The sequence below is a fragment of the Poecilia mexicana genome, unplaced genomic scaffold, assembly GCF_051168715.1.
Source record: "Poecilia mexicana isolate PSO_F unplaced genomic scaffold, ASM5116871v1 scaffold_21, whole genome shotgun sequence".
Taxonomy (NCBI): Eukaryota; Metazoa; Chordata; class Actinopteri; order Cyprinodontiformes; family Poeciliidae; genus Poecilia; species Poecilia mexicana.
In genome coordinates this window covers 7012718-7038432 of record NW_028263390.1, presented here as the reverse complement: position 1 = coordinate 7038432, position 25715 = coordinate 7012718, and the positions used below count along the sequence as shown (strand labels likewise).

Below are 25715 nucleotides of genomic sequence, written 5' to 3'. Positions count from 1 at the left end.
GTGGAACTTATATGTTAGTAGCATATCTAAAAAAAAAAGACTCAGATAGCAGTACGGTGGAACTAAAAGGGTTAAAAAGGTAACTTTTTTGTTGTTTAAACACAAGATGGCGTATTTCACTTATGCACAAAACAGTGATCTAAAAACACATCAGCAAATCCACTTCTGACTGATGAAAGAGAAAACCCTATACCTAAATCTGATTCGATATGTATTTATTACATTTAGAGGAGTTACTTTTCCCCACAGTTTTTTGTCCTAATTAAAGAAATCACCATTTAAAAACTGCTCTTTTTACTCTTGACCAGATGTTGATATTTGAAGACCTGAGGTATATAAGCGTGAAAGTAAAGCTCAAAAGGACGAAATCTCTAAGAAGAGAACGCTTTCCCAATGCGCCGTCGTCACTTATTTGAAAAAACAAAACAAAAACAAAAAAAAACAGCAATAATACAAATGAAATCAACAGGAATAGAAAGTGAGGGTACAGAGAACTGATCCCTGATGTTTTCCATGCAGCTGGGATAACGGTGACACAGAGAAGATGAGCCCGTGGGACATGGAGCCCATCCCCGACGACGGTAAGCATCTCCTACTTTTAATACTTTTTTCTCAGACTTTGTGGCACCTACTAGTGCCTTTCATTCACAGCTGTCAAACACAATAGCAAAGGGACAAGACATGCAGCAAAGATCGTAAAGTTGGGATATCAACTCTAGACAACCCTTGCATTTATCATTTTGAAAACTTTCCCTTCTGTTTCGCCCCTTCCTCGCACTGCAGCCACGTTTCCCGACGAGCTGGGCACGAGTGTCCCTCTGACAGAAGACGAGCAGAAAGATCTGCTGTACGTCCCGCAGGATGGTGAATGGGGCTGCCGCACGCGGGCCGAAGAGTGCGAACGCATCATCAAAGCCATCGACCAACTCTGCATGCTCGGTATGATGTCACCAGTTCCCTTTAAGAGAAAGTAAAATTGAGCCACACAGTCATTTCCAGCAGCTTTGAGTCACCATTCTGAGCTCATCAACACAGGAATAGACTGGTTGAATATTAACATAAAGCACCAAAGAGCTGGCTTTTATTACAGTTAACTGTTGTGATGTTATACCAAACATAAACTGTGAAGGAAATCTAGTCCGAGGGCTCCCCCTGGTGGAAGCTAGCACATTCTGTCGCAGCTGTCTCTTATTTATTCCACTGGTTTTCAGCCTCACAGGTTTGACCAGAGCTATCTCATCTGATAAATGTAAATTAGGGAAATGGTTTTGAAAAAAAAACAAAAAAAAACATGACTTTTATATTTTGGTTAAAGCAATACGTAATCTGACTAAACATACACCTTTATTTCCTGCATTTTGTTACTAATCAAAAGGTTGTTGTTTCCTTCACTCTTCCTATTTTCAGAGCTTCTTGCAGCGTAAAACACACCGGCACTAAACCGCTTTTTATTATTTCTCTGTCTACTGTCAAACATATCGGCCTCTCTCAGACGTGGCAGCACCGTTTGCCTTCCCGGTAGATCTACAGGCGTACCCCACGTACTGCACGGTCGTGGCCTACGTCACCGATCTCAGCACCATACGTGAAAGGCTGGTGAACCACTTCTACAGGTAACTCACCCGAGGCTGTGCCGGAAGCAGTGTGTATGAATGAGAGCAAGTCTGTAAAAAAAAAAAAAAGCATATTGTTGTTATTATTCCAGGCGCCTTTCCTCTTTAATGTGGGAGGTTCGTTATATAGAACACAACGCCCAGACGTTCAACGAGCCGGGATCGTTCATCGTCACGACCGCCAAGTTCGTCTCCGACCTCATGCTGGCGTTCATTAAGTATGTTGAGCTGAAATGTGGAGTCATCATGTTTAATATGTATTTCATATGTAAACTTGCATTTTCAATGAAATTCTTAATCCGTCCAGTCATTAGTTGCTGATCTGCTTTCTTTGATCTGTAGGGACCAAAGTCTCACAGATCTCAAGCCTCTGTACAAAACCATGAAGAAGGCCACCTTCTCTGACTCTGAAGACGAGGTGTGTTTACCTACACTGTGCCATACTGTCGTACACTATACTGTAATATACTATACATTCCTATGCTATGCTATACTGTAGTTTATTATGCTAGATCTATATTATACTGTGCCATAATATACTATATATTTCTATACAATGTGTAGCAATGTATAGTATATTACAGCACTAGTACTATGCTACTAGTATAGTATGGCATTGCTATGCTATTCTATACTGTACTACAATATAACTATCTTATACTGTGCTATAATATACTATACATTGCTATACAATGTATATACATCCCATACTACACTGTATAATACTATGTCATATTACACTTTGCCATACCACACTGTAAATTACAGTACTGTATGTCATATAGTAACTATATTACACAATACTACACATTGGAATGCTATACCATGCTATGCCACTATAGTATGGTAAAGGATACTGTGGTATACATTGTCACACTATACTACTCTACGTCGTTAGTAATTGTTCTATATAATTTAGTTTTGACTGTTGCTTCTCTGTTGTTTGCTTGAGTAAATTACAGTTATTTCATTTAAAAAACAAATATACTTGAAATATAGCTGTAGTTGACTGTGAGATCTTTTATAATGGGCCCTTTGTCATTTTTTTTCTTGTGCAGGATGATGAGGAGGATGATGAGGATAATAATGCTCCAGGAACATCAACCCGAAACCATAAGGTAACGTGACTAATTGCCATTATTGGGGTGTGCCATAGCAATGCATGGAAGGCAGCTATTGCTCTACACCTCAAAATAACTGCTGCTTCCTTTCGCCATTAAGATAAAAAGATAATAAATAAATAAATAAATAAATAAGCAGATAAACGGTATTTGAAAAGAGTTTATATTTTATAAATAATTAATTTGGTGTGAATAGATGAGTGTTTTTTCTAGTAACGAACTGCCACGAAATATAAATCTGATTTTTACTTTATTAAAATTTAATAACTGTAAATTTCTTGTGCCTAAGCAGATAGACAGTATTTCAAAAGAGCTTATGTTTTATAAACGCTAATTAATTTGATGTTAAGAGATGAGAGTTTTTTTTTTCCCCTGGTAACAAACTGCCTCGAAGTGTAAATCAGATTTTTACTTTATCAAAATTTAATAACTGTAAATTTCTTGTGTCTAAGCAGATGAGCGGTATTTCAAAATAGCTTATGTTTTAGAAACGATAATTAATTTGCTATGAAGAGATGAGCATTTTTTTCAGATTTTTAGTTTTGTGTTGAATGTCTGCTTTATAATATATTTATCACCCATGACAAAAATAAATAAATTTCACTTTTCTGAAAGACTCGCCAACTGCACAATTCTTGTTAAGTAGTATAATATAAGTAGTATTTCAAAAGAGCAGAAGAAATCTTATGTGTTTTTGAACAATAACTACATTTGTTGATAATCTGTTGCTAAGAGATGAGCGCGTTTTCTGGTAACCAAGGGCCACGAAGTAAACATTTGATTTTTACTTTTGCAAAAGTAAAATTCAGAAGACATTAACATTAGCACAAACATTAGCAGTGCACTGCCCCTCACTGGAACCAGGGCGGCTTATAGAGTGGCAGTGGCAGTTCTGCCCTGCCACTTTAAAATCAGATGAGCCTCCTGTTTGCACTCCTCCTTTGTAACAGTAACAGCACCGGATGTAAATAAAGTTGTGTACTTAATCATTTGTATACAGTATTTAAAACCAATATCTTTTTTTGTTAGACTTTTGAACATTACAGTACATTAGCCGTAGCTACTGCCCACATTAGCAGTAGGCTTTTCCCTAATATAAGCTTTTTAGCTATTGTTTTATTTATTAGCCACATTTAGCACTCTGAATGGAGGAAATCAAAGACAACATGCTAGTTATACCTCACATGCCACTGGCAGCATTTAGGCTAACATTAGCATTTTGGCTAAGTTTAGCTTCTACACTCATTTTAACATACTAAATGGAGTAGGTCCATGTTACTCAACATGCTTGTGACTCTCCACATGCTATTGAGTACAATGTAGCTTACTTTAGCATTGATGCTAATTTTTAGAATCAAAAAGTTGGGTTCCAACCGGCAGGCACACTTTGGCAGGCCCCGTTTAAATTTCTTCAGAAATTTTCTAGTGTTGCCATTTATCGGTGTCAGCTGCTCACGAGTGAAAACAAAACACCCGTACTGGTCACTTTCATGCATTTCAGAAGAGATATATTAGAAGAGAGAGCTTTCTGTAAGCCACTGCAGTGTGTGCCATTAACTTTGGATTTACTGTGTAGGGCCGTCAGCCCATGAAGCGCCAGCTACGGACCCGTCCTCGTTCTTACGATCCTCATGCTTGGAAAGGACGCTGCAAGGAGCTGCTGGACCTTATCTTTCAGTGTGAAGACTCTGAGCCCTTTAGAGAACCGGTGGACATACAGGAGTACCCGGTACGAATGATTCAAAACCCTATGTTACGGATACCATGTGCTGCTTCAGTTCTGTAGCTGATATTATTAATCATCTTTGTTCTTTCTCTCTTCCTTTTCTACTCCTGTCTGCATCTGTAGGACTACCTGCAAATAGTTGACTCTCCGATGGACTTTGGCACAGTTCTAAAAAAGCTGACTGAAGGAAATTATCCATCTCCCATTGAGCTCTCCAAGGATGTCAGACTAATTTTCAGCAATTCCAAAGCGTACACACCCAGTAAAAAGTCCCGGGTGAGAATCATTCGCAAAAAGACACTTCCAAGCCCTAACAGGTCTTTCTATAGTCAGCTCCTTCTTTTTTTATGATTGATTTTCAGTTGTGCCTTGTGTTTGCAGATATACAGCATGAGTCTTCGTCTTTCTGCGCTGTTTGAGGAGCATATCAGCCCCATCCTTTCTGATTACAAAGCAATCCACGGCATGACAGATAAATTGACCAGACGTGGGACAGACAGACAGACGCGACACGCCGCAGATAGACAGACAAGGCACACGACAAAGAGAAGGAGGAGCGAATCACCCACAAGTAGCAATGCATCCAGGTAAAAAAAAAAAAAGTAAAGCACTACTTTTTAATTGTTACTAATCAAACCTGAAGCTAAAGACGATCCCTCGGTTTCCTTTCTGACTGCTTGTAGCCCAGAGAGGAAAAGACGCGTATCATCCAGGGTGACTGCCAAGAAGGAGCCGTCACCAGCTCCGTCCCGGCTGCCTTCCCTCAGACAGCATGTCCCTCTGAAACAGACTCCACAGCTGGTCAACGGTAAAGCGGATACCCCAGCTCCGGGCCGGACGCGTAGTTCCGCACGCCACTTTGCACACTCCTCACCTCCTTCATCGAGTAATATCACTAACAGCACACCGAGCACTGGAGGTGAGATTAAATCAAATACTAATGACAGAGTAGTTTAGATCAAAGTCTGAACTTGTCTTAGACTGGCCTAGTCTATGTCTTCATATTCTTGGTGATGAAAGATAAAGGTGTAACATTTAAAACCCTAAGCTGTTTTATTATGTCACGAAATAACAGTGACCCATTTAGTAATTTGCCAAATTGCTGTATCTCTTGTCTATTGTCAGAATCTTCTCGCTCACTGCGGGCTCATAATTCTGTCCGAGCTTCAACGCCACCAGTTCCTGAAAAGGCCACGCCCCCTCCAGCAGCAGACAGTAGCGGTGGAAGCACTCGTCGGAAACTCAGGACCCCCGTGCGACACACACCCGGTTGGTGTTTCCAACATCAAACGAAATGACATAGCTTTGGTTTAAGAATGAACGATAAATCATATCTACATGTGTCTTCTCTTTTTGTCCATCTTTTTCCTTTTAAGGTTCTCCTTCCAGCCCCTCGACTCAAAGTACGGCCCATCTGAACGGACACAACGGTCACATGACCTTAGGCATGGGAAGAAGGGGGCGACGGTCCAGAATGGACTCACCGGTGAGTCCTCCAGAAGTTCCGACTCCAGCCAGCCCCTCAAGACCCCGAGGCCGACCGCCTGGCAAGAAGAAAGGCAGAAAGAGCAAGCAGGAACAGGACGAGTTGAGACAGAGTAGGAGTCGCCGGAGCTCCACTCCGGATGACGAGCTGGACCATTCCACAGGGGACGAAGGCGGCATGTCATCCGCCCCGGAAACGTCAGCACCATCAGACTCTGGTGCAGCAGTGACACCGAGGCGACGAGGCCGACCGCGGATAGTAAAAACGAAGGAATCGACTTCTCCTGCCGAGTCGCCTGAGCCCTCACCGCTGAGAAGGAGCAGCAGGAGAACCAATGAGGAGGCCACGCCTCATCCCCAGACTTCCTCCGAGCGATCCGGTCGGAAAGAGTCTCCAAAGGACGAGGCTGGAGAGGGGACGATAGGGTCGATGCGCACACGTAACCAAGGAAGGCGGTCTGCCTGGTACATGGAAGAGGACTCAGAGGAGGAACAGAGGCAGTTGCTGTTTGAGGACTCGTCGATCACCTTTGGAACGTCCTCAAAGGGGCGCGTCCGCAAACTGACAGAAAAGGCCAAAGCCAATCTCATAGGCTGGTAAAGAACATATGCACAAGCTCGAGTGCTCAGAGGGCCGAGAGATCCCGGCAGGATGTTCGGATCGGATGCTTTAGACCAAACGGAGGCTCAGTTGGCTGATGCTATGGAGAGCAAACTGTGCCGTTACCTGTTACCCTGCTCGTCATTGACCCCACCTTCCTCTCTGCCCACTAAGCACTTTAGCACTGCATGTTCATATGCTCCCACACCTCCTATTCTATTGATCCATGTTGGATCCCACAGGAGCACACAGAATCTCTCTCTGTGAAGGCGGTGTTTCTCACTTCGTCTGACGAACCTCTCCTCTGCCGGACCTTAAACACAGTTCAGAGTCAGATTGGGACGAAAAGTAAATCGGTCTGACCTACGCGAACAACTGGCCTAAGACTACATATTCTCCCCCTAACTTCATCCTTTCTGTTTTTTATACAACCTTTTCATTGCTCTTTCTAAAGTTTCATATGATCGTCCCTCTGATTTGGAAGTCTTACACATTGGCTGAGCTGAGCGTGTCTGTTTGTGCTAAAATACCAAATGGCGTACCTTTGTCGGTACTGTACATCTGTACATTTAGTGTACTGTTAATGTGTTTTTGTTCTTTTCTGCATGTCAATTAGAGAGAGGAAGCGTCTTCTTCCTGAAAGCTGGTTTTACTGTGAGGCGGAAAAATATGTTGCATGAGTGAAAGGAGTCATTGATGCGCTTGTATATCATTTCTGAATGCGTCCTCTGCATTAGCAATACCTTGTGCCTTTTACACGTAAGGTGTGTGGGTGTGCATGTGCCTGTTTGTCTACAAACTTGCATTTTGCAAGTACAGTTCCGGTCGCACATTTGCATCCTGTCATTATTGGCGTTAATGTCATCTTAATTTGAGGCAACTTATAATGTAGATGAACTAAGATGCAACTTGAATTAATTTTAAAAACAAGAATTTGGAGTAATTTTAGATTTTTTAATGTTTTTTTTTCTAATCCACACAGGTTTAAAGTTATACATACAGAATCAAATATGAAATACAACCAGATTAACGGTTGGGAGAAATTTCTGGTATGATTTTAGCGGAACGTTTGACCGGACTTTTTCGTAGAATTTGTAGTTTGGTTTCCTCCCATGAAACTTTGATACGGTATTCTTCGGGGACATTCCAGAAGATTAATTTTAGCGTGATTTATCAACTAAAAAACTATTCCTGATGTGTCTGGGATCATTGCTCCATTGTAACCTTCAACATGTTCTCAAGGTTCACTCATCTCACCCAAACTGTGATTGATTAAAAAGAAACATTTTAAACCTGAGAACTCTGTTCCATCTGTTAAGCTCGGTCGCAGCAGTAATAAACTGAGGGTCTGTTTCGCTGCCAGTCGTACTTCTGGGTTTAATAGTGAATTCTTCAACTTAACCTGAAATTAACAGCTACTGTTAAGCTCTAAAATATTCATACACCGGACAGGTTTAGATGTAAAATCATCTTATGTAACCAAGAAGGGTTAGTTGTTTCCAACAGGAAATGAGACAGCCATCTCTCAAAAGATAGAATCAGTTTTAGCCTGTTGGTTTCTTAGCAACTGAAAAAGGGGAATTTCACTAAATATTAGCGGAGCCGAACAGTACATATTTAACCTTAGGTATGTCATTTTCAAAATCTACAATAAATTTCAACTTGTGCACCAGCTCTTGTGTTTAGTTGCAGAAACAGTTCAACACCCCGTCATTTATGCCCATCGTGATTGGATGTAAACATCTGACCGGCAACGGTGTGCGTGTGTGTATCTGTGTGTCTGTGTGTGCTGGTTTTTAACACAACTGAGTGCAGGCTTTACCTGGAGCGTACATACAGTGGCATACAGTTCGATGGTTGAGGAACCGCTCAAAGAAACGACTTCAGAGCTGCTGAGAAGAATTAATCTGTCGACGAAACCGACCCTACGGTACAGAGAGTGGTCGCTAGCTTTGAGATGCATCTGCCATGTTTCTAGAACAAGTTTGAAAGAATGTTGAGATGCTTCTACGGTGACAGCATTCACTTTTCACATGCAAACCTGTCTCCTAAGTTCTTGCAACTTCCTCGTAATTTGGAAAGCAAAACAGCCGGGAGTGGAGGGAAACCGGATCGAGCTGCATTTTTCCAGAAAAACAGCTTCACGTTTCTGATAGTGTGCCTTTGCTACTCTGGCATATTGAGTCCTCTGTTTTTTGTTTTTTTTTTCCCCTTATGGGGCCTTGTTTTATCATTTTACATTTGGACTTCTTGTTTCTGCTCATTTCTATATTCTGAGAACTGGACTTTGAGTTTATGGGAAAAGAAAAAAAAGAACTTTGTAACTTTGGACTCTCTTTTTGCCACACGTAATGGGTACCGAGTTTATAAAGACGCATCTGTTCCCGGTATTTTGTTTGTCCTCCAGCACAGAGGAAGTGAATGCCAAAATCTGCGAGTTTCATCACGTGTTGTGGGACCGACTGGATGCTAGCGTCGACACACACCTGGTTCATCTCATAGCTCACATATTACCGAACATATATCCTGTTTGTCATTGTTTGTTTAAAAAAAAATAGGTTTGTCAATGCCAAATTCTGTCTGTGGGCACTGAAGTTTTAGAACATGGCTTTTGAATGTGTTTTCTAACTAACTTTTATTGTCTCCACTGTGGATGTTCATTTATATATGATGTGTGTTACGTGTCTTCTGTCTGTCTCCCTGCCATACAAGAGGATATATCAATGGATCGATCCATGGAGATAGAATGATGCTTTATGCTCTGCCACACATTTTAGGATTTTGTTGTTTTTTTTTCTTCTTTTTAGTTTTTATAATGTCCGTATAAAAAGTTTATTTTAAATCTGAAAGGGCCAAATACTAGCGATTGTTTTTCTCAACAGGGTGAGACAAAATATGTTTTCCGATTGAGGTTTAAATCTTTACCCATGGAAGTATTTATTTTGAGTGGAAGATTTAGTTGGCTTTAAGTGTTTATTCATGGCTTTTTAAAAAAAATAACATCACTTTATAACTACTTTATGTGCACATAAAGTTTTAATGTTATTTTCAATTCAAATGTATAGTAGTACAGTCGACAGACTTATAAAAATCTGTTGGTGCCACAGGGAAAGATATGTAAAAACCTTATAAATAAATAGATCTATTATTGCAGTGGTATAATCTCACACATTTAGCTGCTACTTTTCTATCGGATTTAGTCCTATGGGCTGAAATGTTCAATGAAGTATTGACTCTATGCTTTGTGAATCACTTCAGTGTTGACCTGGCAAAATGTTGAAGATCATTTTGCCAGCTCTTTTTTTTTTTAAGTTTACTGGGACATGTCAGCAGATTTTTATTTCAAATGTCCTGGTTTTGCACAAAAACAAGGCCCACAGCATAACAGCCCCTCTAGTGGTTCCCACATATTCGTCCTTTGGTCGAATTGAAGTATAATAGCAAGTTTTAAATCTTTATGTTTGTGATAGTTGGACTTGACAAACACATCACAATCATTTTTTTTTCCTGGTTCACTCTTGGTTGCATTATCAGATGTAGGGAACATCTGATAATGGTGTTCACTGATTTTCTTAATTACTTCTAATGGGATTGTTTTCCTACTAATTGAATGTACATTTTAAATTGTTCTGTGTGAGATTATATACCTGCAATAAAAGCTTGTTTTAGGTGTTTCATCCATCTTTACCTGGGGTATCAATAAATCTGTCTATCTGAATGCACAGATTAACTAATCTACTGACCCGGGATTCTTTACTTTGAGATATGGGGCTTACGTTTACAGCAGTCCCCTTAAAATATGTGTTTGTCGTTTTAAATCCCTGGTTCGGCAGTTCAGAGCTGCACTTGAGCATTTATGTTTTCATGAGAACATGGGATCTATTCAATGTGAGACTCTGTAGGTGTGTGGCAGAGTCATGCTGCTTGTGGCGCCTGCCTGAAGCATCAGTGTGTGTGAGTGAGTGAAGTGGGTGCATGTGAGCCACCTGGAAGCGTTTTGAGATGTTTAAAAATTTTAGGTTTTATGGAGCTGTCGGAGATAAAAGTGAGAAGAGGGGGGGGGAGGGGGTCTTTTATGTGAAATTATTGATGAAGCTGTCTTTGTTAGTTTGGATACTTTTTATATTTAAAGGAAGTGATGCAAAAAAAAAATAAAATAAAAGGCATAAAGCTAGAATGTATGTGTAGGGGAGTACTACTGTCCTGTTAGTTCATACCAATATTTTAAGTAAATAAACAGTTGTGTTTCCATATTCAGCTTACTTTTCGTTATTTGTGGCATAAGAAAATGTTATTTGTATCTTTGCTGCATTAATTCAGGAAGCAGAAAGATCTTCCTCCAGATTGTGAGACCTTGATTTCAAAATAAAACAAAATGTATTTCCATAACAATCTTGCTTTTGTTACAGTTTTCATCTAATTTTTCTGAGAAACTAAATTTTGGACCATTTTCAGTAGCAGTCATAGAAAAATATCAATACATTTGTAAACAAAAAAAGAAGATATCATCGTGTAATTAATTAATCTATATCATATCTGAGTTTCACTTCTGTAATTAAATTTGTGAAGTTCTCAGCGCTGTTCGGATTTATTTCCTATAAAGTGGGTTTTGCGGCAGTGGATGAACAACTCTGCCCCCTTGCGTCGCTAAAGCGCAGGTGTCACTTCTTCACTCACCCGGACCTCACGAGTTTCCTGACGTGGCGGGTCGCTAAAGGTCCGTCCGCTCCTCCGTGGGCTGCTATGATTGGGCAGAGCACCTGTTTCGGAAAGTTTTTCGAAATACTGTAAATACAAAGGTGGCGGCGGCATGGGTTGCCGTTTATGTAAATAAAACAGAAGTGAAACCTTGTCACTCTGCTCAGGTTTCCCAGGCGCAAACAACTCTCCGCAGCACAATGTTGAGCAGATAGAAAGGAAAGTTTGGACTTCAGAAAGAGGTAAGAGAGCTACTGTTACAGAAATAGGCTGTTACTACGTTAAAGTTTTTTTTTTAAATTGTAATAAGTAAATGTCAGTAAAGCTTTTTCCTTATGGAGGCTAAAAAAAAAACTATATAGACTTTGGCTTCAATAGTTCCGCACTCCCCGCATGCACCTGACGCGCCTGTTTGCCTTCAGGTGCCAGCTGCGCAGTCATGCCTCAGCTCGGCCCCGCCGCCGCGCTGCAGATCGCGCTCCTGCTCTCCGCTGTGCCCGCGCAGTACTACATCTCCCGGTGGAGCGGCTCTACGGCGGCGCAGCGCTACCACGCAACCACGCGGTAAGGGGTAGCGCTATAAAAGTGCTTTAAATACTGTAATTACATTGAGATAATATAGGGCAATATTATTAAATGCTTTTCAGGTTGCTCCGCATATGGAAACAGTGGAGAACGTCATACCTTAACGCTACTGCATGGAGTGACTGGACAAACCAGCAGTTGTCCAAAGTCAAGTGAGTAGACTTTTAAGTTTTGAAATAAACTCTTTTCTTTCCATTTAGGTTTAGTAAGCAAACCCAACTCAGCTTCTTCTCGTAAACAAATATTCTGACTTCCTGCAGGTCTCTGGTTGGGTTGGGACAAGAAGAGGAACAAATGTCTCCACCAATAGAAACCATGATATTTGATAATGATCATGGATTCTTTGGAGGTTTGTGAAATTCCAGTATATGTACGTCTCTTGACTTTAGATACGGTGTTATTTCCATGCTGCTGCCAGTTTCACCCAGTGTTATTTCTGAATCTTTAGTGTTTGATCATCCTCTAATGTATTATAATCACCACTAATGACACTAGCATCTTATCTGGATATTATCTAGTAGACTTAAATAAGGCCCTGAGGCAGCTGTCTTCCCTGTGATTGATTTCCCTTTCAGTACTTGCTTTAAATACTTGCACACCTTTTGTCCCTGCAGCCTCCAAGGCAGTGCGTAGCCCTCGCCCCCCGTTTGTGTTCCTGCGGGTCGGAGAGGTGGTGATGGAGAGGAAGGGCCACATGATCGGAGTGGTGGTGAGCTGGGACGAAGAACTCCGAGCTCCTCAGGAGTGGGTGGACAAAATGTATTCGAACTCTGAGGTTGGTGAGCAGAACTCGTTCATATCTTTAAGGTCGTTCTGCTTCAATAACTCACTGGACTGGCCACATTTCTAAGCACTCATGGAGGATTCAGATATGGAGAACTGTTCATTTCTCTTTACACAATCTTAGACATAATCTAGGATCCTTGGTTTGCTCTTATGCTTTATCCAGTGCGCCCTACAGGGCTTCTACAAGATTTAGGTTGGGAGACTAAGAATGCCATAGGATAAGAACTTAGTGTCTGGTGAGCCAATGTGGCAACCCATTTCAGTTTATTGGAGAATATAGCAGATTTTTTTTCAATGTTACTCTAACAAAGAACTTGATCCTCCATATACTCACGAGTAAGGACTAGGTACTTTTTTACACATATTTTGTTTAAGGGCTGGGCAATACAGCTGAAAAAGTATTGCAATATAAGCATTTCAGTATCAGTTGATCATTTTAATTATTGGTCGTTTTTGGTTTTAAATTATTCAAAGTACTGCCAACCTTGAGACGTGGCCTTTCCTCCTTTATGTACAATTTCCTCTAGAGCGGTTGTACTCATTTTCTCCTTCCTTTATAAGTGGTGACAGCATTGTCTGCGGATGGTCAAGATTTTATAGTCAAGCGTACTTATTACCTACATTTCTTGTGACAAACTCCTTCGCCTCCCATAATCCGAATGGATGCTAGCACGTTTGAAGAGCTAGTTGGGCACCTAGCCCTGTTTAGTCTCCACCACATAACTGTCAGCTGCACAAAGAGTGGCAGTCACACAATGTGTCCTTGCAACTGGTTGCGCTGACTCTCTACATTATCAGTTCGATGTGAACATTGTTTCCTTGCCAAGCAGTTTCCTGTTCAACTCAGCACATCAACGAGTACACATCCGATACCTTTGTGTGAATGTCTCCAGCAGACGTTCACTTCGAGTCCTCTTCGACTACATACAGACCTCTGAGGAGTGAACTGTTCCAGAATACGTTAGAGGCAACATGAAACTGCTACTGTGCAAGTTACATAAGTTGTTGCTAGCTTATCAAGAGTGAGTTAGCTGATGCTACCAACATTTCTTAGCCGAGTCGGTGAGACGTTTAGCGGTAAAAGCCTTTCCTCTGCCTACATCCCCCCAGAATGCCCTGCGACTCTGGATTGGAGTTAGATGAAATTATCAAAATTCTTTCGGACAAATCTTTTATTGATATTGATCACATGTCTATCCCAACAGATATTATTTTATTGCCCAGCCCTGTTTTGTTTCACACCAAGCCAAACTGTTGATGAAAAAATATAGCAACATCCAACCAAAGAATACAGTGACATTAAACATCCTATTGATATAGAGAAGTAGACTTCCCTTGTTTGCATTTGTGATGGTAGGACAAGACTACTAAACAACCGGTTGACTTTTAGTTAACCAATAGGAAACAATTTTCATTTTATAGAGAAAACTGATTTTTATGTGAAAATCTCCTAGTATTCCAAAGAGTTCCTGATGCCATGCACTGTCACAAGGTTCTTTTAATAAGAATATGATCTTCTACTATTCCCAATCGTGGGCATGTGATACTTTTACGTATATCCTTATTTCGTTTAATATCAGACCCATTTTGAGTGCTTGTTGATGTCAAGTCCAATTAGACTCTATAGAGACCTTGTTGATTAAAAAATGAAAAAGAAGTGGTACGTTGTTTTGTGTGAAAACAGGACACAAAGGCGGAGAAAACGCCACATTACAAGGTGCTGTTCGGCGGGCCTGGACCCTCTTCTCTGATGGTTGCATACTTGCCTCAAACACAGCTGGAGCGCATCACAGGGATGAGGGTAAGGACGTACTGCCGCAGAACTTAAGGTTTCTTTTATGCTCACACACTCCTCGCATCTTGAACTGACGGTTGGATGTTTGTAGCCGGACATTCCCACCCTGGAGAACTACTTCACGCATTTTGACGGGACGCGATTCGTCATGCAGGATTGGCTCAGGGAGCTGTTCCCAGAGGACGAGACCGAGGACGACTGACTGGGACGGTTTTCACGATTGCACTCCTGAGCTTGGTCTCAGTTTGTCGTGACGTTTCTTCGAAGACAGGTATTGAACTTAAACACCAACAGGTGTGTAAATCAGAGACACACACCGAATCTCTCCTCACTGGGACTCACTTTTGCCTTTTTGGAATATGGAGACAAATATTGGTATTAGAAGTAACAAATATAAGAAAGTCAAACTTCTTTTTTTTTATTATATATATATATATATATATATATATATATATATATATTTATAATTTACAGTATTTTAGCTTAAAGTGTGCAGACGATTTTAATGAAAGCCACCGGGACTGCTTCGACTTTGGCAAAGACTATGAAATTTGAACATCTGTTCAAGCGTGAAAACCGTGCAATAAAGTGTTTCTAGACTCTCCAAAATGTGTGTTTAGAGTTTTTTCCTGCTTTTGTCTTTGAAGCTGAAGGAAACAGACACTTGCGAGGTGACGGTGGCTGTAGGTAGGAGAGGAGGAACGTGCGTCAAGCTGCGTTCTCCATCTGTAGCCTCCTCTTCATTCCTCCACTCCTTGGTCTCCTCCTCTCTGACCAGCAATGTGGCCCCCAAACTTTCCCCCAGCATCTCAGCGATCTGACTGGCCTTTTGTTGAGCATTTTCAACTGCTGACACAGACGCGCGAAGCCTTAAAAAAAAAAAAAAGAAACACCACCCAACACAAACACACTGGTTACAACTCCTGCATTTGATTTAAATGAGACGATACCCGTTTGGAGCTGTAAGCACCTCAGCTCACTCAGGCATGCAGCGCTGTGGAAGAACCGAGGCGTTCCCACTTGGACACTCTTATCCAGCTTTTCCAGTAGGACGCAACACATATGCTCCATCTTCTTGAATTCTGAAAAGGTCACCACGATCTGGGGGAGCATTTGGCAACGCTGTCATGTCAGGCAACTCTACTCTTGCAAAACCAATTAGCTGTCCAAACACCTCACCTCTGCATCCATGGTGTAGGTCTCAGCATGTCGGCGAAGAGTCCGTCTCACTGTTGTGTCTTCCTCGCTGACGCCATGTTGTCTAAGGAGAAAGAAAGACAACTATATTACAGACTAAATATAAGTGACCTTTTTTTGTAAATAGCAGAATGGATTCATAGCATCCTGAGCAAATAAAATTTTAGTACTGAAAGATTGTAACATTTGTCAAATTAATTTTTTTAACAAGGTTATTGCTAGTAACAATATACATTTCATTAAATTGGAATATGCTTTCCAATGAGGTTCTTTTGTCAGATTAAAAGTACCTTTTGAAAATAACCTAGAAGCAGGGATTAAACGTCCTTTTTGTTTATCCCAAATTTTTATGTAAATTTTTTTTTATTGGTCTGATGTAATATTGCATTCTGAGGAACTACATGATTTAAAGAATGCAAGCCACGCAGTTTTATTTATGAAAAACATTGAGAACAATTTACTTCTCATTATTGTTGTGCTATATTATAGCACAATAATATTGAATTTCATGGGTGCAATGTGTCGAAAGTGTGGATAGGTTAAAGGAGTACGAATACTTTAACCGGCACTGCATGCCGGTTACCGCTAGGAACAAAAGCCAGTTACGATACGAATTTGTCATTTTCTAAGCTCGGTTGTTTTTACCTGATCGTCTGGGAAATGTATTCCAGTCGCCGTGAAATACTGTTTGTCACCTCGTTTATCGAGTCCTTCGTGCTGGTCACACTGACCAGCAACCACGCTCGGTCGGCCGGGCAGGAAACCTCCGCCACCCCGGTCACCTGAACCTCCCTCACCGGCTTATTGAGACATGTTAACTCTAGACCCTGCTGTTTGTCTTTATCGTCGGTTTCTGCCGCTGGCAAAGCGGCGAAGATGCGAACCGGGGCGTTCATAGTGGAACTGGAAATAAGCTCAAGAAATGAACTTCCCGCTTCTATGGCGACGGACGAAAGGCTTCCTGGGACTTGTAGTGCTAGGAGTAACGGTGGGTACATTAAGTAGTAGGTCGGTATGTTTTTATTCAAGTAAAAAATAAAAGTAGCTATCCAAGAACTTACTCAAGCAAGAGTAAGAAAGTATTACGTAAAATGGCTACCTGAATACTGTGTATATCGAATGATTTGATATTTTACAATAATTTCATAACAGACAAAAAATAGTTATGTGCAAATTCTGGTATTTTTAGTAAAAAAGAAATGTTTTTTATTTACTAACACTGCAAAGTGGATAGAGTACCCAGAAATTTCACTCAAGTAAGAATAGTGGTATATCATAATTTTACTCAACTTAAAAAAACAACAATGTAGTAAAATTATTTCCTAAAGGTACTTTTTTTGCAACAGGTTTATAAATTTAAGCAAGTAAAATGTAAGTAAATGTCCCACATATGTAAATGAATCATTAACCATGGACAAATTTTACATAAAATTTACCAACTACAAATTACAGCTTTTGTGTTTTTCTAAAAAAGGATGTTTATCCTGCAGTAAAATGGGAAAAATGTCAGAGTTAATACTTTTGAAGGTACAGTGTACAAATAATAATGAAAGTATTAAACTATAATATATTAGCTGCTGCAGTGTTTGATTATGACAGTACACTAATGAAAGCATTTGAATGTTTCATACGTATTTTTCAGTACCTCTGATTTCTCAGTAGATGGCAGCAAAGTGCAACAGTTAGCAAACAGATGGGGCGTATATATCGCAATCTATATCACCTTAAGTCTAAATGTGCTAACTTTTGATGTTACCTTTTGATGTTTTAAGAACATTTAAGATAAAGACTACAGAAATATTCATAGTCAAAACAAATTGGCATTTAGAGAGGTAGCAAGTTCACATTTGGTTTAATGTAAGCCGGCTTACTAGCAGATAAAGTAGGTTAATTATGACATAAACATAAAAAGAAAGGTGTCTCAAATAGTAAGGATTAATAAATGTCCCACAAAATGGGATTGTCAGAAGTTTTCTGTGTGCTTTGTTTTGTTTTGGGGTTTTTTTTAAACCCATTTGGAAGCAGTAGAGATTTGATCTCGATTTTGCCGGTTCCTCTCTGTACAGCAAAGTTTATATGGTTTCCTTAGAGCATTAAACTGTGAAATGAGCATTATAATCACAACCTAAAAATACAAGGACGTATTTGTTGTTGTTGTCTCTGGTTTCGCCGGTCCCCTGGTACGCTCTGTGAAAAGCCCCACATCTGATGCGTCGCCCCAGCCAAGAGGGATAAAGCACAGTATGATGGGATGTTTTCATAGGACGGAGAAAAGGAGACTCATACTGTTAAAAGCTCCGCTGAAGTTCAGAGGATTCTTCTTATATTTTTTAATGAGGAATCGCTCTAAAAAGAAGAAAGAAAGAAAAGTCTACCTCCGCTCTCTCCGGTGTCAAAGCCGAATGGTGGATCACTCACTGTGCTTTTTAAAATAACTCTGGCATTCATCATAGGGCTAAGGTGCTTTCAGATGTCAGCATGATGACCATAAGTTTAACTTCATATGATGACTACCATAAAACAAGGCTGTAAAGATTTATCGTAAAGAGCACAGTAAACAGGATCGGGGAGGTTCTGTCCCTCTCATCTGTGGATATGAAAGGAGCCGAGGTCCGTATAGATTTGAGACTGTGGTCACATTTGAAGAACAGCTCCGACTGTGACGATCTCTAAATCTGTTGATATGTCTCCCCTTCCGTCTCGTTCGGTCCAAGCTGGCTGCGTTGGCCTCCCTCCATGTCTCTCCATAGACCACAATCAAGGCCCCGTGCAGTTTTATGGCAGTTTTATTTTCATATTGTGCAAGAAAATCTCCAGACTCCGCTCGGTGCGCGTTGCCATATTTTATATAGTTTACGCTGCATTTCTTCCCCCTCTAGTGTTTTTTATTATTATTTTATTTATTTTTTACTTTGGGGATGATAAAACCCGCAGCTCTCTCTCTGCTGTGTCTGCAGCTGTCGTCTGTCTTCGACTTTGCTGTGTAACCGCTCTGGGTTTTTCTCTTTTCAGGATTTCCTCTTTGGATCTCTGATAGCAGACGATAAATGTTAGACTCTTAAGCGTTTGCGTCTACAGTCATCCCGTCAGGACTCTGAACTGTAAACCCAGGACTTATTAGTTAGTTTTTTAACAACAGCTTCAGGTGGTGATCGTTGCTCAGCCAGCAGGAGGTACCAAGCGACTGCGGGTTTAATTTGTCCTGCCTCCTAAAATGTTTTTTTTTTATATATATAGGAACTTTAATCATTTAAACTTTTATGTATTGCTATTACTTTGTTGTTAGCTGGGAGGCAATGAGAGCTGTTATGAGGGAAAACAAGGGGCGAATTAAAGTTAAGGTGTAACATTAAAACAGCTATTTTTTTTTGTTTGTGAAGAGAAGCCGTGGTATAAATAAAGCTGCTCTGCGAAGACATAAGAGGTTTGTGAGAGAACAGTAGGAGAAATTTAACAAGAGGTCCATGGTTTCTCTGGAGGAGCTGCAGAGGTCAATAGCTGTGCACAAATCTACTGTAGTTTTAAGACAAGAAAAAAAAGCCATTGTTAAAACAAGGACATAACAACCCTATTGGCAAACAAGAGAAACCACACTTAACGCTGAAAACACCACCCTGAAGGTTAAACATAGTGTTGGCTGTATCATGCTGCGGGGATTGCGTTGGAAACTGGGATGAAATATCTTAATTTCCTTTTATATTATTGTTCTCCTATACAATGGTTTGTTTAATATTGTCTCGTTTTATTCCAGCATGTCCAAGAAAATCGTCATTGTTGTAATCGTGCTGGGAAAAATAAACAAGACTGGGAATCTTTGTATTTATTTGCCACACAGATTAAATGGTGATACTTTTACCACAGTATTATAATGACAAAAACACCTTGAGATGAACAGACAGTAATATTTATAGACTAAGAACACCATCGCAACTTTTATCTTTTCAGTTGCTGTTAGAAACTGGAAAGATTTGTAGTTTGTTGTGATGATAATTTAGTCATTAATTTGGTCGACTTCCTAAAATAATTCCATAAGTCATTTTTTTCCCCAAATATAATTGTTTTTCTTTCTTGTTTCTTTTTTTTAAACATAAATCATCTTTTGCCATAAAAAACCCTTACAGACCATTATTTTAGGAAGGTGACGATGACCATAAGTTAGAAGACTCTGATCTTTTTACACTTTCCGCAAAGTCAGAGTTTTAACAGACGGGTTTTCATAAAACATCCCGTGTTTTCAGTTCATTTTGGAGAGCCAAGCTCCCCGCTGGATTCTCAGCATGTCAGTATATTATCAGAAGAATTTCCTCTTGCTGTCACTCAGCTCCACAGCTCCCATCTCTGTAAACAGCACCCAGCCAAATAAACAGTCCGGCTCGCAGCCCCTCTCCATTCCCATCGCCAAGCAAATCCTTGCATCGGCACAGAGTCTCGGAAAATAAACCGATAATCCAAGCAATGATGAAAATTCTAATTTATGCTCACTTCTCGCACTGTTTGCTCTTCGCCCAGCATCAGATGCGCACAGCTGGCCTGGGATTTACCTCCTTCCTGTACGTCCAAACCTGTAAAACGATGGCTGTTGGAGCAAAAAGTTGAATTTCCTGCTCATTTCCATTTCTGCTGTTTTTTACGGTTTACGGATGAGAGGTTTCCATCTTGGGTCTAACCCAGAAACCTGTGTACACCAGCACATACACATGGGCGTGCACTCACACACACACACACACACGCACGCATGCACGCACGCATACGCACACGCACACACACTTGCCGAACCTGTTGTAAAGACCTCATAAAGACTAAACATCTGTTTGTTGCAGATGGTTTTGCAGCAGAAACCCTCACTCTGGTAAAATGCCCACAAGTCCAACTGCCCCACAGAACAAGCTGCATGTTTTAATTGCATCCAACTGCATCAAGGTGTAGACACACACACACACACACACACACACACACACACACACACACAGACACACACACACACACGCAGGTGCAGGCGCAACATGGCGCCTCCATCGTGTGACCATGCCGGGAGTGGTTTTGACCCGTTATTCAGATATTATTTAAAATAATCAATTATCGCTCTGTCGCTCGGCGGTTTAACTCCTGCAGCGGGTCTTCGTCTCACGCTCTCGTGAGTTGCTATTTCTGCCCCTTTCTCTCCTGCAGATTTGTATTTTTTAAGGCCTAGTTGGGTTTCAGGGCTCTATTAAAAGTTCAAAGGCAGCATTTACTGCTGCAACTGGAGCTAGTCTACACTGAGGCTTTGCACTAATGAGTGCAGGATTCTCTGCACATAGTTTTAGGGCAAAACACACACACACACACACACACACATCCACACAGATTTCAAGTCAGACAGCACATGTTTCACTTGTGGAGGCTGCAGCAAGGCATATAGTTGGTTTTTATTACAGTTATTGTCATTTTTGAAAAGGCGGCTATTTATCAGAAAGCTAACTGACTGAAGTCTTTCAAGTGTTCATTTCCTTTGTTTTTTTTCGCTCTTTATACTTTCTGTCAAGCATTTCTCCTGCTGTTGTTGTTAGAAACCACAGTGCTGTGCAGTCTCGTGAAGAAATCTGATTTTTAGAAATCATTTTCAATGAAAATGACTGAAAACTCAGTTTCTAGTCTGGCTGTGCAGATTCAGGAAAATTAGATTCTGCAAAACAATGACTCAGCTGCCTACTTTGCTTTTAGTGCAAGGTAACACAATAGTTCTTAGATTTCCTGGTATTGCATATTAACGAGCTTAAACGTTTCATAACATGGAGGAAGTTATAAACAGTTAAGTTTATATTATGAAAGCTTTCTGATTGTACTCAGTAGTTGTAATGTGGGAGTTCCAAGTTTGAAGAAATCAACCTTTATCACCGACGAAGAAAACATTTGGACTATCACAGGTTCAAAAAAATCCTTGAGTTAAAATCTCAACCTTCACAGTGCTTTTGATTTGTGCCTATAAATCGGAATTCCTAAGTTAAAATCAGATAAAATCCATTTGAAAAAGTGGGAATTCTGACATGACATAATCTGCATCGATAGTTGCTCCAGTTATAAAATGTTCCCAGAGTTGCAGAAGAAATATTTTTGTTGCACTTCTGACTGTTTGCATCATATAGTGCTTGGGCTAGACAATAAATCAATAACAATATGTATTGCAATAGACACATGAGTAATATTAATAGATAATACAGAATATTCAATAAAGAACTGCACAGCATTCTGGGGGATGTAGGCTGAGGAAAGGCTTTTAGCTGCCCAACTACTCATGAAAAACAAGGTTGGTGGCATCAACTAACTCACTTATTCTTTAGTTACCTAGCAACTCACTCACTCTTTGGTTACCTAGCAACAACATGTTCCGCCATCATATAGCTCCTTAAACATAAACAACGGCATGAAGCAAAAACAGGGAAGATCATGCCATCAGTTTGGCAGTATTTCAGATATTTTAAATGAAAAACCGATCAATAATTATCGATATCAACTGACATTGCATTGTGATAGGTCATCCAACCCTTTGCAACCTAACTTCAGGTTGGTCATTTTAAACAATCAAACCTCAAACTTGAACAAACTGGATTTCTCGCCCCGTAGAAAAATTAGAACATTAAGTTCCTCTTTTATCTGAAGTTCACCACAGCTCCATGTAAAGCTACCAAGTCTATGTGTACTTTAGATTTAAAGTTGACTTGCTCCCCGTGTGCAAAAAGACCTCTTGTTATACGCAAATAACTAGAGAAGTGGCTAATGGTTTCACAACGCTGCTCCCTGAAAGTCTTTTATAACAAATTAGAATTTAATAATGTTTGTTGGGCCTTTAGAGCTTTGCAATTTTGACCTTCCTGTCTGCTGTGTCCTCAGATGTCAGACATTCCACAGTAAACACAAAAATAAACAAACCGGACAGCGTGGCTAGAGATGGGACCCTCACATGCAGTTATTGGTCTCCCAAAATGGTTGGGAGAGAGAGCCAGTGATATCATCAATGATTTAGCAAATAGGGGAGTGGTGATACAATAATCTCATGATACAATACGCTATCCTGATAATGATACAATATATATCACAATATTTGGCAAATGATACAATTCTATATTATTCAATGCACCTTTACAATTTTCTGAAAGATTTTAGAGGGACAGAGTGATTTTGGTGGCATTTTGTGTTCCATAGACTTTGATTTAATTAGCTGAAAACTGATTAAAAGCACCAACTACACAATACCTGGCTGATTGGACAGTTACTTAGAGTCTTCAGCTGGACAAAATTAATCAAAGATGCGGTGAGAAAATTAGTTTCTGTCATTTAATTCATGTGGATTTGACATAAAACTCAAAGTTTCAACAGCGATCCGAGAGCTGAGTAGGGAGATTATCAGCCTCTGTAGACTCTCAATATGCAAATGATTGCACTTATTTATTTCTTTTAGATATACTGTGGCTGCATTTTGGACCTTGAGTCACAGAAAAACAAAACCCGATTTGGAAAAATGTTAATTTTTTCCACTGTGAAACGCTCAAATATTCATAACAAATGGTTTTTATAATTTAGAATGACGATATATACCGTACATTTCTTAAACTGTGGCAAAAATATTGCAAGTAACACAATTTTATAACAATAGCATGAAAATGAAGGCAATTCCTCATTCGTTTGTATGTAATTTTTGACAAAAAAATCATAGGTCAAAACAAGATGCCAAAAAGTTTATAATTGTGTGTTGGGGCGGGAGGGAGTAAAAAAAAAGGTCTTTTGGACTATGGGAAAAATGCTTTTCCACCTCCCGGAATTAGCCGTGGCTGTAAGCTGTTTACTGCTAGCTGTTTGGGGAGTGGCCACTCAAACAATCAGAAAAATGTATTTTTTTCAAAAAGATTTCATGCTTGTGCAAAAGAAAAGGTCAGGAACTGTTTGTCGGTGTGTGTCTTTACATTGATGAAACCAAGCAAATCATTGAAAATAATGGCATCCTGACCAAGCAAATGGACATGATCAATATTAAGCTGAAAGACTGCAGTTCTTGTGAAGATGATCACGACAAAGACTGGCAATGAACTCAGAGAAAAGAGAGTCCTAAAGCAAAACGGTAGTGAAACGTGCCAGCTGAATGTGACAAGAATGTGATTCCTTGCTTAAAAAAACAGGATTTAAGGAAGGCCCAGCAAGATTTAAATAACATTCGAAATCACAAAACAAGCAAAATGCAAAGTGATGCACTACAAGAAATGTCTGGCAAAGCAAAAATCAGTGATGGATAAGCTTGGTAATACAGCTAAAAAATTTGTATGACAGCAAATCCAGGACATTCTAGAGATGGAGGGAGAAGTGAGATGTCAAGCTGAATCTATCCAACCAGCACCAGATAAATTAAGCAGTTTCAGAGGCCCTGACAATGGGCCAAAGGGGCCGGGTGCCATGTGTGATGGGTGGTGGCCGAGAGCGAGGACCTTGGTGATCTGATCCTGTAGCTGAGGATGAGAGCTGACATTCCTCTTAGGACTAGAAATGGTGAGAATCACCTCAACAAACTCACAGCACTGGCTCTGGAACCAGTCTCCTTGAGAGGGGTTGGATACTTTTCCACTTTGGCGTTGCCCCTGCGGTGCCACCTGTGAAAGTAAATCCAGTTGACCAATGCGCCTCTTCAAAGCTGGTCTGTAACCTAATATTGCTTCTATGTAGTTGATTTCACATTAAAAATGGTCATAGGAAGCTGCGCAGTCAGCTGCTCAGACAGACAAGGATGCAAACCAAACTTGTCATTTTATTTTATAACTTTTAATGAGGAAATTTTAATGACTGTCAGCCCTAGGCAAGGACATAAGTCCCATCTCATCATCGGGGTGGACGATACACAGGCAAATTTCTTAACAGCAATTTTGGAGGGGGTCAGCAAAGTTACAGTGAAATGTAACATAAAATCTGGTTTAAAACGTTTTTAAACCACATTCAAGCTGCAGGACCAAAATGACTAATGCACATCAAACTTGTTTTTCTCACTAAACAAACTGTTGAGAAGTAAAACTAAAATTCAAATGTTGCTTAAATGAGAGTTTTGTTCAGTCTGACTGATCTAATCTCTGCTACACCTTTACAAATATTTAAGGTTCTAAATAAAAAGTTTTAATGAGTAACTGCTCTTAAAAAATTTCTCATAAACATTGATTCATTGAAATGGCTCCCAATACAAGTTATGGGCAATTTAAATTATAACTTGTTAAGTTGCTATATTTTAAGGCCTTTTTTAGTTTTGTCATGGCCTGGATGACTGAGAACAAATAAGTAGATAGAAATGAATATCTGGGGAGTATCATAACTTAAACGTAACACTGAAAGCACTAGGGTTTACATAGAAAAATATTCAGATTTTATTTTGTGGTTTTAAAGGCTCTACGACGTTGAAGACCGTGAGAAATAAAGGTATAGCTTTCTTTTTTTTCTATCTGTTCTCGGCTCTCACACACAGAGCTGGGTCCACTTGCTCAGCCCCTCCCTCCCGTTTCAAACTCTTCTAATTAACTAAAACTTAAAGAGCTAAATATGTATGAGATGTTTGCTACCTTTAACAAAAAATGCTTAAGTCTATGAAAGCAGTGTAGCAGTTTTGCTAATAAGGCAGCTTATCATGATTCAAAGTCATGAAATAACAAACTGCAGTCTGATTTTTATTGTTAATGTGTTTCTTCTTATTGAGCAGTGAAAGTAAATAAAATGTTTACATGTCTTGCTGTAAGTATTTACTTACTAGAGGGTTCTTTTATGTGTGCTGCAGAGCTACAGCTAACAGCTACCTCCTCTCTTAACCCTCTGATGCGTAACTGGGTCCTTTTTGACCCAGTGAGGTCATCTTTTTGCAATATCTTTGTAATGAAAAGTTTTCATCACTTCATATTCCAGGTATTCCTCAAGAAACATGTTACTGATATCATGCAATTCAAATTTTTAATTTACCTTTTATACTTTTTAAGAAATAGCATGTTTTATGTTACTACCCCATTCTTCCGTGAGTGGGTCCAAAATGACCCGCATTCATTTCCTATGGAATTTAATGGGAATCTTTGTTTCTTACCAATTGTTACTGTCAGGAAAACATTTTTTT

The 25715-nt window shown here is 39.9% G+C and overlaps 3 protein-coding genes across 4 annotated transcripts in view; 2 read left to right on the top strand and 1 right to left on the bottom strand.

Annotated features, from left to right (window-relative positions):
* phip (PHIP subunit of CUL4-Ring ligase complex) overlaps positions 1–10938 on the top strand; it is a 36710-nt gene extending 25772 nt beyond the window's left edge. For both annotated transcript variants that reach the window (XM_088002163.1, XM_015002424.2), the window contains exons 29-40: positions 520–581; positions 784–939; positions 1493–1613; positions 1706–1831; positions 1956–2031; positions 2672–2731; positions 4311–4463; positions 4584–4736; positions 4842–5047; positions 5144–5379; positions 5586–5729; positions 5837–10938. In XM_088002163.1, coding sequence (XP_087858289.1) covers positions 520–581; positions 784–939; positions 1493–1613; positions 1706–1831; positions 1956–2031; positions 2672–2731; positions 4311–4463; positions 4584–4736; positions 4842–5047; positions 5144–5379; positions 5586–5729; positions 5837–6546 — 2203 coding nt within the window. In that variant the 3' untranslated portion in view covers positions 6547–10938. The remainder of the gene's footprint in view (positions 1–519; positions 582–783; positions 940–1492; positions 1614–1705; positions 1832–1955; positions 2032–2671; positions 2732–4310; positions 4464–4583; positions 4737–4841; positions 5048–5143; positions 5380–5585; positions 5730–5836) is intronic.
* A 306-nt stretch (positions 10939–11244) lies between these two features.
* LOC106927103 (uncharacterized) lies at positions 11245–15019 on the top strand. The gene is made up of 7 exons (XM_015002427.2): positions 11245–11486; positions 11667–11808; positions 11892–11981; positions 12090–12178; positions 12444–12604; positions 14300–14416; positions 14502–15019. The coding sequence occupies exons 2-7, from the start codon at positions 11684–11686 to the stop codon at positions 14610–14612; spliced, it is 693 nt and encodes a 230-aa protein (XP_014857913.1). The 5' UTR covers positions 11245–11486; positions 11667–11683; the 3' UTR covers positions 14613–15019.
* Positions 14861–16603, bottom strand: irak1bp1 (interleukin-1 receptor-associated kinase 1 binding protein 1). Its single transcript, XM_015002425.2, has 4 exons — positions 16253–16603; positions 15590–15671; positions 15381–15511; positions 14861–15279 (listed from the first exon to the last, which is right to left on the bottom strand). The coding sequence occupies exons 1-4, from the start codon at positions 16501–16503 to the stop codon at positions 15027–15029; spliced, it is 717 nt and encodes a 238-aa protein (XP_014857911.2). The 5' UTR covers positions 16504–16603; the 3' UTR covers positions 14861–15026.
* Positions 16604–25715: the final 9112 nt, after the last annotated feature.

What these genes read in the sequence shown, in the direction of transcription:
- LOC106927103 (XM_015002427.2), top strand. Translation starts at nt 11,684, where the DNA reads ATGCCTCAGCTCGGCCCCGCCGCCGCGCTGCAGATCGCGCTCCTGCTC. An exon ending in CAGCAGTTGTCCAAAGTCAA is followed by an intron (nt 11,982 to 12,089) that starts GTGAGTAGACTT and finishes GACTTCCTGCAG; the next exon opens with GTCTCTGGTTGGGTTGGGAC. An exon ending in AGCGCATCACAGGGATGAGG is followed by an intron (nt 14,417 to 14,501) that starts GTAAGGACGTAC and finishes GGATGTTTGTAG; the next exon opens with CCGGACATTCCCACCCTGGA.
- irak1bp1 (XM_015002425.2), bottom strand. Translation starts at nt 16,503, where the DNA reads ATGAACGCCCCGGTTCGCATCTTCGCCGCTTTGCCAGCGGCAGAAACC. An exon ending in CCTACACCATGGATGCAGAG is followed by an intron (nt 15,512 to 15,589) that starts GTGAGGTGTTTG and finishes ATGCTCCCCCAG; the next exon opens with ATCGTGGTGACCTTTTCAGA. An exon ending in GCATGCCTGAGTGAGCTGAG is followed by an intron (nt 15,280 to 15,380) that starts GTGCTTACAGCT and finishes TTTTTTTTTAAG; the next exon opens with GCTTCGCGCGTCTGTGTCAG.